Source organism: Atheta coriaria, unplaced genomic scaffold, assembly GCF_025399875.1.
Source record: "Atheta coriaria isolate IRGN ID8LTWV9N9 unplaced genomic scaffold, Caltech_Dcor_3.1 hic_scaffold_3_pilon, whole genome shotgun sequence".
Classification (NCBI taxonomy): Eukaryota; Metazoa; Arthropoda; class Insecta; order Coleoptera; family Staphylinidae; genus Dalotia; species Dalotia coriaria.
Window position 1 is genome coordinate 11,751,706 of NW_027045445.1, and position 16,814 is coordinate 11,768,519.

The 16,814-nt window shown below is 40.3% G+C and overlaps 3 protein-coding genes across 3 annotated transcripts; 2 read left to right on the top strand and 1 right to left on the bottom strand.

The window, feature by feature from the left end:
- The first annotated feature begins 309 nt into the window (after positions 1 to 309).
- On the top strand, positions 310 to 14,291 carry LOC135803564 (obg-like ATPase 1). The gene is made up of 10 exons (XM_065317216.1): positions 310 to 414; positions 1,940 to 2,121; positions 8,129 to 8,189; positions 10,675 to 10,802; positions 10,867 to 11,042; positions 11,450 to 11,527; positions 11,816 to 11,913; positions 12,719 to 12,859; positions 13,712 to 13,808; positions 13,934 to 14,291. The coding sequence occupies exons 2-10, from the start codon at positions 1,941 to 1,943 to the stop codon at positions 14,165 to 14,167; spliced, it is 1,194 nt and encodes a 397-aa protein (XP_065173288.1). The 5' UTR covers positions 310 to 414; position 1,940; the 3' UTR covers positions 14,168 to 14,291.
- LOC135803563 (adenylate kinase 9-like) lies at positions 2,133 to 8,085 on the top strand. Its single transcript, XM_065317215.1, has one exon. The coding sequence runs from the start codon at positions 2,165 to 2,167 to the stop codon at positions 7,991 to 7,993; it is 5,829 nt and encodes a 1,942-aa protein (XP_065173287.1). The 5' UTR covers positions 2,133 to 2,164; the 3' UTR covers positions 7,994 to 8,085.
- Positions 14,168 to 16,140, bottom strand: LOC135803565 (heparan sulfate 2-O-sulfotransferase pipe-like). The gene is made up of 5 exons (XM_065317217.1): positions 15,484 to 16,140; positions 15,097 to 15,254; positions 14,880 to 15,038; positions 14,652 to 14,818; positions 14,168 to 14,587 (listed from the first exon to the last, which is right to left on the bottom strand). The coding sequence occupies exons 1-5, from the start codon at positions 15,877 to 15,879 to the stop codon at positions 14,442 to 14,444; spliced, it is 1,026 nt and encodes a 341-aa protein (XP_065173289.1). The 5' UTR covers positions 15,880 to 16,140; the 3' UTR covers positions 14,168 to 14,441.
- Positions 16,141 to 16,814: the final 674 nt, after the last annotated feature.

Consider the following 16,814-nt stretch of genomic DNA (forward strand, 5'->3'; position numbering starts at 1 on the left):
AACATTCTTTGTATTTTGAGTAATTTTGCTTGTGCTTTTTCTGAAATAATCCAAATAATCACGTAAATATGCTTTGTATAATTCAGTTTGTTGTGAAATTCTACTCCACATCCGCTTTTTATTTCACACAATAGAATTTAGGCACATGCTTGCCTTGCTAATCATATATCTCCACACAACAACTCAAATAACACACATATTTTCTTTAATTTACAAATATTTATGCGTTATGTGTGAAGATATTTTATATTTGCTTCGCCGCTGCTTCCGATGATTACAGAAAACTGTAAGTCGGTAACCCCACTAACCAGACGGCATGTTCACGGTTTCCTATCTCTCTGTGTTGGTGTGAAGTGTCATCCACACGTTGTTATTTATTTTAGTGATACCTGAAGTAGCAACCAATTGATAAATGTAAGTCATTGTTCTTTTACCTTTAATAAATTAGTAAAAGTTAATAGTGTTACTATACCCATTGGTGGCTTACTATTTTTAACTTCAAGCGTGCGGATTGTTTTCACAAATGTTGAGGTTAAGTCCAATTCAGACCGTACTTTTTATAGTATTTTTGGGAAATATATTTATTGCCATGAGCCATACCTTAGGGAAAAGTTATTTTTGTTATTACACCAAGGTTATTATAATACTGCCTTTATTAATTGAAAATGCAACCTGTGACTTGTTTAGCATTGAACATATTGATTATTTTACTTTGTGTGCGTTGCAGGAATTGTAGAAATCTTTTTTGTTCCTGAATGTTTAATTTGCGTTTTGTCATTTAGAATAATTTATTAATTTTATATTTGAATAAAAGTGTCGAAATTGTTTGAACTTTCATGTTGTGAAAAGTTTTGTTGTGCTAGGTCTAAATTGGTACAGCTAGCGCCATCTATGTTCTAATACTCTGGTCAAATTCGTTTGTAGCGCTTATTCGAAAACTTGGCCGAGTTTGCGCTGCGCTGAACCGGAGGAAGTCCGTTATAGCATCTAGTCTATGATTTACTAATATTTTGCTTTCATTGGCGTAGCTGGCGAAATCGTTCATGTCGAAGGCACATTTGCATAATGCGTTTGATATTCGCAGGAATGGCATGTAACGAGCGCGCAGCTCTAGCGTTTGTTCGACTCCTGCGGCGGTCCGTATCGATAATTACATTAATGCCCATTGGTAGGCAAAGAGGACGGCGAAATTCCGAAATTGCAGAGCGCGAGCGCGGCGCCGAGGCATGCGTGTCCACGGCGAGTATAAGGGCATGGCGCGCACTTTATTATTAAAGCGATATTTTCGAAATCGCCATCGTTTTTGATACCAAAGCTCCGTTTCGTCGAGCTCACGGCGCGGTGATGCCATCGTGTTTCCTGCACGCGGCGCGCGCGTTTTGCCGAACGCAAAAAGTCTCGATATCAAGATTGAAAATTGCTATTTGGCGGAAATTAAGTTGCACATTGCAAATGTCTGTTATTATTTGGAGCAATGTCGATTTGCATACGACGCCAAAGCGCGCTGCGGTGCACGTTATGCACTCGAGGGGATGTGGTTGGTGCGGACCACGCAAAATCGCGAAAAATGATTGGTTTTAGTTCGGCGGAAAATGTCGAAAGGGGAAAAATATTGCAAAACGAAACTGTACGAGATGGCAAACATAATATCAGTTATTGGCTGGCGGGCTGCGCCTGTGTTTGGACGGTATCGTATGGAAAACCATCATTTCGTTTTTGCGCGGCCATTAAATCGTTCGATCGTTTTCGAAATTATAGAAATTTTATATGCAAAATCAGCTGGAATTCATTTTCTTAAATATGCGAATTTATGACCTGCAACTAACTAATGCTCTACATCCAGAACAGCCACTTGAAAATGTTAATATTTTTATGAAGAAAATTTAAATTATTTTGCATTAAAACGATATTTTTATATAAATTTTCTCATTTGTTGTAGCATGCCGCCGAAAAAAGTTGCGGAACCGGAAAGAAAGCCATTAATCGGTCGTGTCGGCACCACGCTTCGCATCGGCATTGTGGGTGTGCCCAACGTTGGAAAATCAACGTTTTTCAACGTGTTGACCAAGAGTGCTGTCGCAGCCGAAAATTTCCCTTTCTGCACAATCGATCCCAATGAGAATAAGTATCCAATTATTTTTTTACTCATTTATCATAATCAGCTATGCATATATTTAAAATGTACAACGAAATGTGTTGTTACCGTAACGCATTTTATTTCATTTATTATTTTGTATGTCCTGTCAATCGATTTAAAATATTCGACATGCCATACAATTTTATCCCAGAAGATGTTGATTTATTCAGTTTTAATTGTAACCAACACGTGTTAATACAAAAAGAATTCCTGAAATACGTACGCGGTTATAATTATTCCGCGCAGGAAAAATATGTGCCACCCAATCAACCGAAGCAATATCCATTTGTCAATTCATATTACGAGTTTGCCGAAGATTATGATGCTGTTAATCGTGTGCCTCATTTACTCTACGAGCAATATCCACGCCAGTCCGATGATGTTCCGTCGTCATCAGCAGCAACAGAGACCAGCGAATTATCAATGTTGCCGGAACCACCAACGAATGAAACGCAGAGGACGGATCACTTCACCGAAAGGAAGGCGCAGTTAGCGTACTTGAATGCGAAACCAAAATGCTTCGTCATACTGGGCAAGCCGGGGTTGGGCGAGGAACGCCTCGGAAAATTACTTGCTGATTATTGGCACTGCGTGTTTATCAATCCGGAAGCGTTGATACAGGAAGAAATTCGATCGGGAAGCAGGGCGGGGCTGTGCATCGAATTTAATCTAAGGTGCGGACGTTCGATTAATGTAGATGTAATTATACGTCTGCTGGAGAAACGTCTAAACAGCGAAAGTGTAAAACACCGCGGTTTTGTATTGTGTGGATTTCCACTGATTGCAAATGATTTGTTTACCGATGACCCTGCATCTTCCGAGTCGGCTATTTTTAACGCACAAGAAATTTTTGAGGATATAATTGAGGATGTCACACAGTCAGATACTGTAAAGCATGTTTCACGCACTTCTTTAAACATGGATGTAGAGATGGAAGAGGAAAGTGTTAATGTTGAAGAAGTAAATTTTGACGTTCCGAGTAAAAAGGTTATTATGACTAGTTATGTATCCTCTATGATAATCCGAGATGAACGCATTTGCTATCAAAGTAAATTGTATGACAATAATGTAAATCAAATGGAATTTGTGATGTCTTTATGCGAGCAACATGATTATTGTATTATTTATTTAAAGTGCTCCAACGAGGAGGTTGTTCACATTTGTGAGGACAACCGTTACGACTGCCATACATTGCAAGAAACGAGCATTCAACATGAACGCTCCGATAATGCATTTTATTCATTGTATAATATGTATCAGGATGAGGAAGAGAATTTTGTTTTGGATGAAGCAGCCAAATTAAATCAGCGAACTATTAAAAATATACGTAATTATCCTGCACATGTTAGGGTACAATTAGAAGCATACCTAACGGATACACAGCTTGTCATTGAAAAGTACATTTTACTTAAAGATCCTCAAGATATTATTAGATTGGACGGTAGAATGTCGCCACATCGATTATTTCAGGTACTGCGGATGCGATTGAAAGTGTTACCATTTTCACCAGCGATTTTGCCGGAATTGATTGTATCTTCAACTGTAGAAATTGTTGAACCGGGAGAATTTGATTTTAGAAATGCAGATAATTTGCCGTCGGGTATTAATGAAGAGGCTTCGGAAAGAGATTATCTTATGATGCGTTCCCAAAAATGTCTCGGTCCGTTGTACACGTGGAAATTGTCCGACTGGAAGTATTTGTGTCCTGTTGCGACGAAAGAGGGTGACAAAGAAGTGGGTACTGCGAAATATGCCGTCCATTTTATGAATAGCATCTTTTTCTTGAGCAATGAAGAACGGTGCAATCGGTTTTTAGAGAATCCTCGTCCTTATTTACTCACCCCGTTGCCGTTTCCAATTTGCCGCGTGTTTATTATCGGACCGCCGCGTTGCGGAAAAACTGCAATAGCAAAATGCATGCAGCATTTCAATGGTGCCATATTAATTGATATTAATATGATTAAAGCAAAATGTTCACAACTCAAGACTCGGTTGAGCGAGGATGATGCGAACAAGGAGGCACTTGAACATATGAAGAAGATGCGTAAAAAAACTTATTTAAAACAAGAAGCTATTCGCATGAAGAAGGTTAATGCTTTTATGTTCTGCATTATTGAACGCTTAAAAGAATTACTTAAATATTTGCAAGACCCTTCGGAAAATAAACCTCAGGACGAGAAGACTGAGAAAAGATTTTCGGATTTGAGGTCACTTTTTGAAATTGAATCTGCTGATGATTGCGAAAAGTACTTGAACGACAAGTCGCTTATAATGAAGTTCCTGCCTGATAGTATGCAAGAACCTAGTGTTTTTACCTTCGATGTTATCGGACCGGAGAGTCGTTGTGTAATGAACTATGCACGTTCCCTTATTCTGAAAGCCGAGAGGTCAGTTTTGGACCAAACACCGTCGGAAGATGTAGCTGAATGCTTAAATATGATGCTAAATGAGTACCAATCTATGATGGAGCAAGGTAAAATTAGCGTTTGGATTGTTGACGGATTTCCCGCTTCTAGTGACATATTAAAACAAATTGATCGTGATAATGTTGCCGATTTAATTTATGTGATTGGCGATTCTACCAACGGCGTATCTTTGCAAAACATGAGCTGTGGAACCAATTGCATTGATGACAGTATTCTGGATGAATTGCTTCGAGATGATGATGATGCCCACTTGAACTTTAATTTCTCTAGTATAAGTTTTCGTAGTGTTTCTGCATTCGATAAGAGTGGTGAAGAACTTAGATCGAGGATTGATACATATCTGGGGAAAATCATGCCTGATTTGTTGGATACTTTGGAAGAGCTTTTGTACAAATATAAGATTATTGATGTCGGTGCGCACCGCTTTGCAGAACTTTTGGCAGAATTAATTGATGATTATAGATTTGCGCATAATGATTATGCTCGCGTGGTGACTTCGGAAGAAAAAATTCTGGAACCGTCTTATTACGGTGAGTACGGTGACATTGTATCGGGTGAATTTGGAGGAGAAGATGCTGAGGATTATTCGGCTAATGAAAAAATATTTCGGGAAAGTCGCCGTTTGGGGAATACAGCATATTATGACCCAGTTGTATTTACGCGACATGGAGTATTGTGGGAAGGCAAGGAGGAGTTCCTTGTTAATTATTGCAATAAAATGTGGTTGTTTGCGACGGAGGGCACTATGAGCATGTTTCTTCAGGCGCCACACAAATATTCACAGCATGTTAAACCGAATCAAAAGATGCCACCTCCGAGAATTTGCATTGTAGGCAACAAGAGTGTTGGCAAAAACACGCAATCTCAATTGCTTTGCAAGTGGTTGGGATTATTTTATTTTGACTTTCAACAAGAACTGAAAGCCATTGCGGGCGAAGGATATGTTGAATCCATGGTGTATGATGATGCAATTTTAAAAGATTTAATACTTCCGTTTTGGCATGATCCAAATAAAAAAGCCATTGGGTTTGTCATGAATGGTTTTCCTCGACGGCCTAGTGACATTCAATTTATGCTCGACCACTTTGTAATTCCGGATTGTATCGTTGAACTTCACATGGACACTTATCAACTGAATTTAAGACTGGCGGACATTTTATTACAAGAATGGCGCACGCAAATAGAAATCGAAAAGGCCATTGAACAGCAAAATCATGAACATGAGCTTGATCATTGGCAAATTATGAGGGATATAGAAAAACAAAGATTATTAGATGAAAAGCGTCAAGAGAAGTATATCCAGAAGTATTACGGAGAAGATGAAGCCTTATCAGAAGCAGAATCTTTACTATCGTACAAGTCATTTCAAGAAGCGCAGGACGATAAGGAAGTTGAAGCTTTTTTGCAGCAGCACTATCCACCGCCGGTTTTAGTAGATACTTGGGAAACTGAAGAAGCCGCAACCAAGCGACTGAGACAAGCTGCTGAAGATACAAATAAATCTCAATTGGATTTACAACAGCTTCAAGAACGTGCACAAGAAGAGAAAATACCATGGCACAGAGTAGACGCTAACATGGAAATAATACGCGTGTATAATTTAATCATGCAGAGTATAATGCCGTATTTGTTTCGAAACGATTCGTTTCTGGAACGTGCGTATGATGTGACAATTGAAATGGCAGAAAGACTGCTAGAAAATGGATATTATTTTCTAAGTCGTTTTGGAAAAACTTGCCCTGTTCAGATGTATGAGAAGTATAATCCTCTACAGATGTCTATTACAAAAGAAGCACAATTCCAATTGTTTCCTATGATTTATTCAAATTATATTTATTACATTGCTGGTTCGGAAAATCGAGAGAAATTCAAGAAGGATATTTTGAAATACACGCAGCAGAATTATTGTCCGCTGCCTTTGGTGCGTGCTCGTGTCGCTGTAATAGGTCCGCCTCATTGCGGAAAAACTACTGTCGCAGAAAGAATTTCATCTGAATATTCTCTTGAGCATATCACCATTGGTAAAGCAGTGCGTCGAGTGTTGAAATACATGTCAAGTTCGATTTTGGCACAGCGCGTGCGTTTGCAGTTAGAATGTGGTGAGGAACTTACGGATGATTTGACTATGCAATGCGTTGAAGCGATGACGTTTGAAGCTAAAGCTGTTGCATTGGGGTATGTGATGGACGGTTTTCCGAATATGATTGACGAGGTGAAACTTTTAGCACAAATGAATTTGGTACCTCATTTGATTCTAGACCTATCTGCGTCACTGGAATATATTTTACATCACTTGGATGTGTTTGAAACACAACATAAACCTCAATATTCCAAGAAGTTTGTTAAATATCGATACGATGATTGGTTGATTGATAAAGAGATCTATCGCCAGTGGATTGACAAAGAGTATCAGAATTTAGCTACTGTTTCAGTCGAACCTAGCCGGTGGAGTACGTGGGTTAATGCACGAGAAATAATACTTGCTGTGTTGAATGAAATTAAATATTATTATCGAAATTGCGGCAAGGATATGGCTCTGCGAGTTGCCAATTTATTGGTTACACCGTATGAATTTCTCTCGCGTCAATCTGAGTTTAGGTATTATTGCCCACTTTGTTTGTACTATGACAATGCGTTGAATTGTGGTGGCAGGCCGCCAGATCGCACAGGCATGATTAGTTATCATGACAAGTATTACTGGTTGTGCAGTGATCATATTGAAGAGTTTGAAGATAATCCAACCGCCTTTTTGGGACCGAATGTTCGCCATACTTTACCCTGTCAATTACCTCTAGTTGTTGAAATAACAGAAGTGCCAGAAAATGTGTTTTTGTATGGATATTGTGTGGCCTGTCTTGCACAAGGTAGACCAGGGACAACTTACAATATGGGATTACCGTCAAATGCAGTTCAATATGGCGAACAAATCTATTTGTTTGATAATGAGCAATGTATGTCAGATTTTGTTCGAAAACCGGAGATGGCTAAAGGTATACGTAATGAAATACCACCTAACTATTTTCCTGCACGTGATATTCAGACTCTACCAACACTAGGAATGCTTGAGCAATATGTCAGTACGCAGGTTATCAAGGCATTGATTGAAGTCGAAGCAGTGCGCCCTTTAATCCCAGGATTAACTGTTGGACAATCAGCCCTTGTGTGCCTAGGCTTGGTTTTAAAAGTCAACAATCCTAAAACGTCAAAAGAACATATGGTATTGTACAAAGAAGCTAAGAAAAAGACGATGGATGCTCAAATGGAGCTCAAGCGAATGGTGTATGAAGCGAAAAGCATGATCAATCCATATCTGCATTATCAGGAGCCGATCCCACCGCGTAAGGAACCATCTCCGGATCCATCTATATGCATTCGGAATATTGTCGATGCCCCGATGAAACCTACACGCACAATTTCGCAGCTTGACTGATATTCTATTTTTTATATCATTATTTTGTATGAATATCGTGCGCACTGGCCGTCGCCGCCGGTGCGGTTAATAAAATAATTAAACGTTGAAAATGCGGCACGACATGTCTGACCGAGTAAATCTTGTTTCCAGCACGTCGCGTTCCGGTGCCAGACGAGCGCTTCGATTATCTCTGCCAGTACCACAAGCCGGCTAGGTGAGTAGAACGGATGGACGCATGTGTGCATGAATTTATAACAAATATTTTCGGGGCATAATCAGGCGCCGTACAGTAGCCGCGATTATTAAATAATAGACGTTGAAATCATCGGTCTGAGGATGATTTGGAATAAGTATCACGCTATGACTTTGAATACTCGTGCATCTAAGAATTTATCCTAGAGCTATATAATAAACAAGCTTCTGTCTGTTCAATCAATTTCGGGATGCCAACGAATTTAATTTTCACACGATACCCTAACATTTTTCTACTAGACTACACACGCCTGAAGATCTTGTATCAATAAGCTAAACAGGTTTTTAGGACGTTAGAATGTTAGCAATTATGTCGGAAATTACTGCGACGAAACAGCCATTACCAAATATTTGTATCGCGCTCTATATAATAATCATTTTCCGCCGGCATTTGATTTGCGGCGGGCATTTAGATCGGCGACACGAGCTATTTGTGATTCGGCGAGAGATGTGATGTGCCGCCGCCGCCGGAATGTGGAATTCCCGCATCCATTAATTCGAAAATTATCGTACGGGGGGCTCGTGTGCATCGCTTATCGATTTACGCCCGAAAATATACAATTTCGTCGTCCCGACGTCTCAAATTGACTTGTGCGCACATAAACGGCGGGGTTTTAACGTGTTTGAGATTTTTCTCCGCTCTGTGTCGTCTTCTACCTTTACGCAACGCGTTCCCACCGGCGCGGTGGCGCCGCACAAATTGGCAGCACCCTCATTAGTCGACATACAGACCGAAATTACATTACACGAATAAAATGTAAACGCATCACACTCTTGTTTGTGTAGGTCGTTTGTGTGCTGCTGAATGGCACGCGGATACTGCCTAGATCATAGGGTGGCAGTCGTATATAAATGACTTACAATTATCCCCGAGTCACATAGGGATGCTAAATGTTTATGAATGACCTCAATAGTAAAGTAAGTGTTAAGCGGTCGATGGTAGAAAAAAGGCGATTTTATTTTTGAACACGCAATGAGCCACAAAGTAAAAGCCAGGCACAGCGACTTGTAATTATTCTCATATTTTATTTTACGCAATTAAATCTCGATTAGATCCCGTCGCCAGAAAGCGTCCTGCGTCCGCACTCGACAGCGACAAATATCGACTAAATTTGATTATAATCATTGCTTAATTATCTCGTCGATTTATTTTGACTGCTTTATAAACTAGCGGAATTTGCGATTTTATGTGTTCGCCTTCTTTTTCTCTGCTTCATCAAGGCAGGTTTTTAACGTGGTAAATATTTTATTTGGTTTATTAGGTTACGCGTAAAGTGCTGAAATTTCACGGGGGCCGTTTTCACGTCCTGGCTAATGCTAAATTGATTGGTACGATGTTTTTTTTTTGCTGGATAACATGTGAATGCGTGCACGAATGTGCGCATCTAACGTTATCGTTCCTTTTTTTTATATGAGTAGCGATAGCGCGAGGGAGCAAAATAGTTAATAGCGCCGACATTATGTGATTACGTGTGCGCTTTCGTGTTGGCAAGCGTGCGTCGAGCTTGACGGGCTGTCAACTCGGCTATAATAAAGTTCAATCACATCAGATTAGCGAGCCGATGGTGGTTTACCACGCCACCGTGGTGTGCCTAAATTGTGCTTTTAAAGGTATTATTTTTGACGTGTTATTAGTTGCTAAACAACTATTACGAAAATATTTTCAAACATGAGTACGACATTGGTGTTAGTGTTTGGTTTCATCTTCAGTGAAATCAATTTGAAAATTTAAGATTTTGCTGCTCGTTTTTTTTTTCTCCTTTTTTTACTATTTTTTTTCTATGTTTTCTATTCAATTTTGTTTGCGTGCATACAATTTGCAAAAAGAAGCAAAGAAGAAAATTTACGATGTCAATAAAGAGATCTCTGAATTGCCTCTGAATTCATTTTATGCTTCTGGTTGCTTTGCGCTTCTTCTTATTTTCCAGTATTTTACAATATATTTTCCGGCGCGAGACGGCATACTAAAATGTGAATTCGATTTGACATTTTCGTACATTTATAGAATATTTGAATACATCGCCTTCTCGGCGCGCACGATTTATCCAGCAGAATGCCCAAGAAAAGCGATCGTAAAAAGCCGCCGCTGTCGGGAAGTCGAAGGGAAACTCTCGCGCTGCTGCGCCATGCTTCGACGATTCGATTAGACTTGCAGATTCACGCATACATTCGCATCCCGCGAGCGGTGCTTGATAAAAGCTTATTTATATACGAAGTTGGGACGTGCAGCGGTGGCGCAGCCCTCGAATACGAGTCTTCATTAAGTCGTCGAGGATCAAAGGCGGTGGCAGTTTCGACAACTAGTGAATAATCTCGCTCGATATGACGACGATGCACAAACGTCGCGCTTAACTTTGCGAACCAACTCTGCAACTCTACATTCCAATTAGGCAATTTGCTCGGTACAACGTGCGCGCATATTAAACGCTTCTAATTTGCCTTTTCAGTAAAGTACCGGGCTTTCTCAATGTCGTAGACATTGCTGGCTTGGTGAAGGGTGCGTCCGAGGGCCAAGGATTAGGCAATGCTTTCTTGTCGCATATTAGCGCCTGCGACGCCATTTTCCATCTTTGCCGTGAGTTTACTGCCACGACTTTAGTTAAAATAATGTAAATTTTTACAATTTATTTATGAAACAGGTGCATTTGATGATGATGATGTTACCCACGTTGAGGGTGAAGTTAACCCCGTGCGGGATTTGGAAATCATCGGTGAAGAACTTCGTCTTAAGGATGAAGAATCCATTCTGAAGAAATTAGAGTCATTGGAACGTACCGTCGTTCGAGGCAACGATAAAAAGTTAAAGCCTGAATACGTAAGTATGATTTATGTCGATTCATCGAATAATCTAGAGAATTATGAATGAAAAAAATTCAATTGAATATTTTGTTGATGCTAGTTCAATCTCAGGAACAATGTGGTTTATGTGGCATGCGGTGACGATGACTCGACGTTAGCATTTCAATTCGAGATTGTTTTTTGAAAAATAATTCGATTAGCGAAGGCGCTCGCTTTCGACACGAGCCGAGGCGTGGTGACCGCCCGCTGTGGGCGCGCGCGGCGTGCCAACCTTCAGGTGATACCCTATTAGCTGAACCCCTGGTGGAACACCGCGGGGTCTAAGGTCACCTATTCATTATATTAGTGTAGTTACATTACATGTGCGCGCGCGCGTATCCGCGACACAGATCGGCCGATTCATGCTTGTCTCATTTGTTCCAGGACGCGCTGCTGAAGATCAAGGGAGTTCTCGTCGACGAGAAGCAGCACATACGTTTCCACGACTGGAGCGCCGCGGATGTAAGTGTTTGATACACGAGGTGTAAAATTATCATAATATTCGAAAACATGTAGCGCCATTTGTGCAACATCACCGCTACATTTATGTTCCGTCTCGTTGAAGGTGTGCGTCCCGCTGCGGGCACTGACACGATGTCAATCTCATAAACGACCCCTGCATGTCCGCAGCGTGTTGTCACGGGATCATTAATAACAACGTCTTTAATCGGTGTTACAACCGCGTCAGATCTATTTATTGCTCCGCTGGTGGTGTGTGATTGGATTGTTATTGTTAGTATTGTTTTGCAGATCGAGGTGTTGAACAAGCATCTATTTCTGACCTCGAAGCCGGCCATCTACTTGGTCAACTTGTCGGAGAAGGACTACATCAAGAAGAAGAACAAATGGTAAGTGATTGGCGGCGATCGGCACGTTGCGCTGCTTTCGGGGTTTTCGTAAACGCGCCATCTCATCGACGGTAATGGCGAGCGCGCCAAACAATACTCTTTGTGGGGACAATGCGTTCGGTTGCCGACGCGGTCATACCCGTCGCACAATGATGGGCCTGCACATAAGCCACGCGGATGATACACACATGCCGAACTTAATTACCTTTAGACAGCGCGCAATCGCAATAATACCGACCTGATTGCTTTGATCTTGTACCGACGTCAAGTGCGGCGATTCAATCGTCCGCCGATTGATGATTGATAATGAAAAAGAATTGGGCGCGTTTAATGAGAGCGCACCGGTGTGGCTTTTTTTTGTATACAAGTTTGGCACGCATACAGAAGTTGCCGATTGTTGATTCAGCGTTGCGAGGGGTTAAAACCAACAAAGCATTTTTTTCAGTTGCTTTGGTCGGCTTTTCATTAACACAAGTTGGTCGTGATTGAGATTTGTCACGGCATTTCGTAAATGGATCAAAAATTTTATACAGTGCACACGCATAATGTGTTTGTGTTCTTTTTATACCTGATTTTACTATAATGTGGCAGGTTTGGGGCGCGATCATTAATAATTTCGTGTTTTCAACGAAGAAATTTAATGGGCATGTGGCCAACCCTTGTTTATTGTTAAATTTACACGCATGTCCTCTCATTTTATGCTTAGTTTTCATCGCGATAACCATATTCTCATGGCGATGCATGGTGCATGGCGATGATTTGATCATTTGCACCAGATTGAATCTACGATTGTGGTTGATTCTAGGTTGCTCAAGATCAAAGAATGGGTTGACAAAAACGATCCCGGCTCCATCCTCATCCCGTTCTCAGGTGTGTTCGAGCAGAAATTGGTTGAGATGGACGAGGCCGAAGCGAAGAAATACATGGAGGATAACAAAGCGACGAGGTAACGTATTTAATTTGTCCATTGATAGTTGTTGTTGGGTAGTGTTTTTCCTTGAAGATGCGCTCTCGAGTCTCACTCTGGTGCACGGCGCACGGGGACCTCCTAACGCTATTAAGTGAGGCCACGGACGGTTGGGCAATCAAATGACATTTCCATCTAAAGGCTAAGCACGTTTGTCGGAATTACGGGCGTAATTACAGGTTCCCGGACCGAGCAGACTTTATGTTCGGTACGGCGTCGTCTCGCAGCGCCGACCGAAAAGTCATTCACGGGCACAAAAAAAGAAAAAATATCAAATTGAAACGAAATTAAATAAAACTGAATGGGAGCTTATTGAGAGACGGGCTGGGCTTGGCTTCTACGGCGTCCACCGGGCAGCGATTATTATCATTAAGAGTCATCAATGATTTTTGGGAAGTTGCTTCTATTGTGGCGTATTTATTACTGACGTCTTTAAATAGGACGCTGGCGACGCGTCTGCGAAGAGACCAATTGCGATTTTTAATAGGCCATCGTATCTGAGTTAATGGTCTGTCTCCAGACAAACCAGAAATTTGATAGATCGAAGCGCGTGAACAAATTATAGGCTGGTAACAATTGAAATTTTGTTACAAAATTTACTGCTCTCGATGAATTCATCTCGAAACAAACGCGCGCAATATTCATCAAGTACCCTATAATTTTCAGCGTAATAACAATTCTCCGTGTCTTCAAATCGAAACAATTCAAGTTTTAAAAAAAGTATAATTGAGAGCCATATTTTGAGATATGTAATTGTATAACTCTCGCCTGTGCACCTCACGTTCTTCAATATTCTTTATTTTGTTCTTGGTACAATTTCCAAACACACAGCGCGCTTGAAAAAATTATCGTACAAGGCTACAAGGCGCTTAATTTGGAGTACTTCTTCACGGCTGGAGTAGATGAAGTCAAGGCATGGACTGTACAGGTAATAAAGTCAACAGACGACTTGATATCTTAGAATTACCTGATTGTTTTGAGACGAATAGTATATACTAGTGGGGCCATCTGCTGTGTACGGGTATAAATTATTAAACGGCTGTTGTATTACAGAAAGGCACAAAGGCGCCCCAAGCTGCGGGTAGAATTCACACTGACTTCGAAAAAGGTTTCATCATGGCCGAAGTGATGAAGTTCGTCGATTTCAAAGAAGAGGGATCTGAAGCGGCTGCAAAAGCAGCGGGCAAGTATCGTCAGCAAGGAAGAAATTATACCGTCGAGGATGGTGATATTATCTTCTTTAAATTCAACGCTGGTGCTGGCTTGAAAGATGCAAAGAAGAAATGATTAAGGGTTTTGATACCAATCATGGTTTTCCTTTATTTGAACATGGTTTTCTTCTTTTTAAGCATGCACTGTTAAATAAAAAAAACGCATTTATTCTTTGGTTTGCGTAATACTGTCGTCATGATCTGCATCGTTTCATTTGGCTTGAACATTTTTTTGTTCACGATTCCACTCCGCAAACATTCGATGTCCTTCGCACAATTCTGACGGTGTAAGAATATCACTTTTTGTTTGTTTGCTGCGCACTACTTGCAGCACACACAGGAAAACACTTTTAGTGGCCGTAAATAAGTTGCAATTGTCGGAACAAGCGACTCTTTGCCCAATCGTAAAACTCGTATTCTTTATGTAACGTTATTTTCATGCGTTTTCTGAATGCGTTGCTCGCACGTTGTGTTTTTCTGCGCTGATTTCCCGACGCTGCAAAAACAAAAGAACACGTATCAATGTTTATAAAGTTAGAAGTGTAAGAAAATTAACTCACGTAATAAATCTCGATAATATAGTTTACTGGCACCTTTAAAGAAGTATGGAAGTTCGTGTTCCAGTACTTCAAGCGTGGCGTTCAGTTCGTCGAGGACGCCCAGTGTGGCGTAGTATTTTTCTACTGTTCGCTGGGCTTGTTTTAAAGCCCAAACATTATTCAAACGCCTAATAAATATTAAAATTTTAGATATAAACACATAAAAGTAAGTCTTTATATAATACTTACTGACAATTTTCGTGTTGTCCGCAGAAGTACGGAATAGCCAAATCAACATTTTTGTTATCTATGAATTGACAGCCATCTTGTTTGTCCATTATGCAACGTTCGATGTCTTTAGACGTTTTCAAATGTTTCAATGCATCGTTTTGCATTAAATGATGAAATCTAACAGAAAACAAAAGTTAATCTTGTAATAGCACCACTAACATTTCTGTACTTGTACCTTGATAGCACATAATCCGCTGGATCACGGATTAAATTGACATAACTAGGTGATTGCCGGTCGTGGCGCGTGAAATTCACAAAATAAATCATTCTATCAATGCTGGTGGGAACTGCTTCGTCGCGGATGATATCGCACGTATTGTAGACGAATTCTTCCTTCATAATACAATAATAAATTAGAGCGGTTTCACACACCGTAAAACAATCGTACGTATGTTTTATAAATAAACAATCATGGGTGCCACCCGGAGCCGCCATTCTTTCTTCATCAATTAACATCAAATAAAAGTGTTTAGCATATTAACCAGAGCATTTGTGTGTTAAACTGTGTTAAATTTTACTTTTTAACACACCAGATATAAGAATTAATAATATTTCTACTTACGATTTCAATATTGCTCAGTATTTTCTTGGAACCTTGTAATTTAATATGTTTGAAGTTGTTCCACCCTTGTAGCCACTTCAGTAGCAAAACAAGTACTTCAGAGCCTGAATTCGGTACTGCGTTCACAAAAACAATGTGCTTACTTATTTCGTCCATTTTACCCAATTCAGCCAACGATTTTGTAACGTGCTTATACGGCGCCAGGCCTGCATCGCGCAGCAGACTCGCCGGCGTCACTTTAATCACATTGTTTTTGCTTATTCTTAACGCGTCGCGGCGCACATCGTACGCGTGTGGTGCGGTGCTATAACTGGCACTTTTCACATTTACACACACGACAATTAGCGTTATTGCACACACGCTGGTGATTATTGCAACTTTTGCGCGCGGACGCATGACGCATCGGACCGGTATGCAGCGTTGATCTGATGCTGCTCTTCCAAACCGCACACAATAAAACCTTTAAAAATAAAAAGGTGAAAGGTAAGGTTGCACTCACGGTATCGCACGCCTGAGGTAAATTTAAAACTTTATTTTATTGTAAATTTCGTTTGTTGCGATAGACAACTAACTACTTCTACTGTAATAATCATAGTCGTTGATATTTCCACAACGACGTGTCGAGACTGAACTGTACGCCGAAAAGTCATCTAGCGAAATAACGCACATAAATCGAAAGAAGCAGATAATGAAATGTTAGCGCCGGTTGCCATTTCCTTTACTTTACCTTCTTCTTGCTGTTGCCGCACGTTGTAGTAAGTTTAAGTAAGGGAATGGATTCGTAGAAGAGTTCGCATCTTCAAAATGGCAATGCATATGCATGAGGCCATTATGTATTCCAATCTCGGATTGTTACGTCTTTGATTTGCAAGACATCGTCTAGTGTTGTTGGCGCACCCGATTACACGCTTGAACCTGGCATTTTATTAGAAACAGATTACAGGATTGAGGAGAAGAGAACATTTTTCAATATTGGTTTAACATTCACGTTCTAAACGTTATGTAATTATAAAATAACTCGTTCGATTGCTTCACATCATACGCATTGGATACTAATTCGTTTTAGTTTCTACTGCACGGTTTTATTACCTGACACGGTGATTATTGATTGCCTCATTGATTTTTTGCACGCATCAACATGTGAGTGCAATTGATTACTCATAAGATTTGTGAGAATTTTAGGTCAAAACGATAAAAAAATTAAAATGAATTCAACTTCAAATGACAAGAAAAACAAGCTTTTATTCGATTTATTTTTAGATTTAAAAATAAAACGTAGATTTCTAGAAGTTGCTCGGCGTTTGCGTATTTCTCAGAGTTATGCTTTATTT

Bases quoted from the DNA above. Each gene is read 5' to 3' on its own strand.
- LOC135803563 (XM_065317215.1), top strand. From the start codon at position 2,165: ATGCATATATTTAAAATGTACAACGAAATGTGTTGTTACCGTAACGCA.
- LOC135803565 (XM_065317217.1), bottom strand. From the start codon at position 15,879: ATGCGTCCGCGCGCAAAAGTTGCAATAATCACCAGCGTGTGTGCAATA. The intron at 14,819-14,879 runs GTAAGTATTATA...AATATTTATTAG, and splicing joins GGACAACACGAAAATTGTCA to GCGTTTGAATAATGTTTGGG. The intron at 14,588-14,651 runs GTGAGTTAATTT...TTGTTTTTGCAG, and splicing joins ATATTATCGAGATTTATTAC to CGTCGGGAAATCAGCGCAGA.
- LOC135803564 (XM_065317216.1), top strand. From the start codon at position 1,941: ATGCCGCCGAAAAAAGTTGCGGAACCGGAAAGAAAGCCATTAATCGGT. The intron at 11,914-12,718 runs GTAAGTGATTGG...GGTTGATTCTAG, and splicing joins ATCAAGAAGAAGAACAAATG to GTTGCTCAAGATCAAAGAAT. The intron at 12,860-13,711 runs GTAACGTATTTA...CCAAACACACAG, and splicing joins GAGGATAACAAAGCGACGAG to CGCGCTTGAAAAAATTATCG.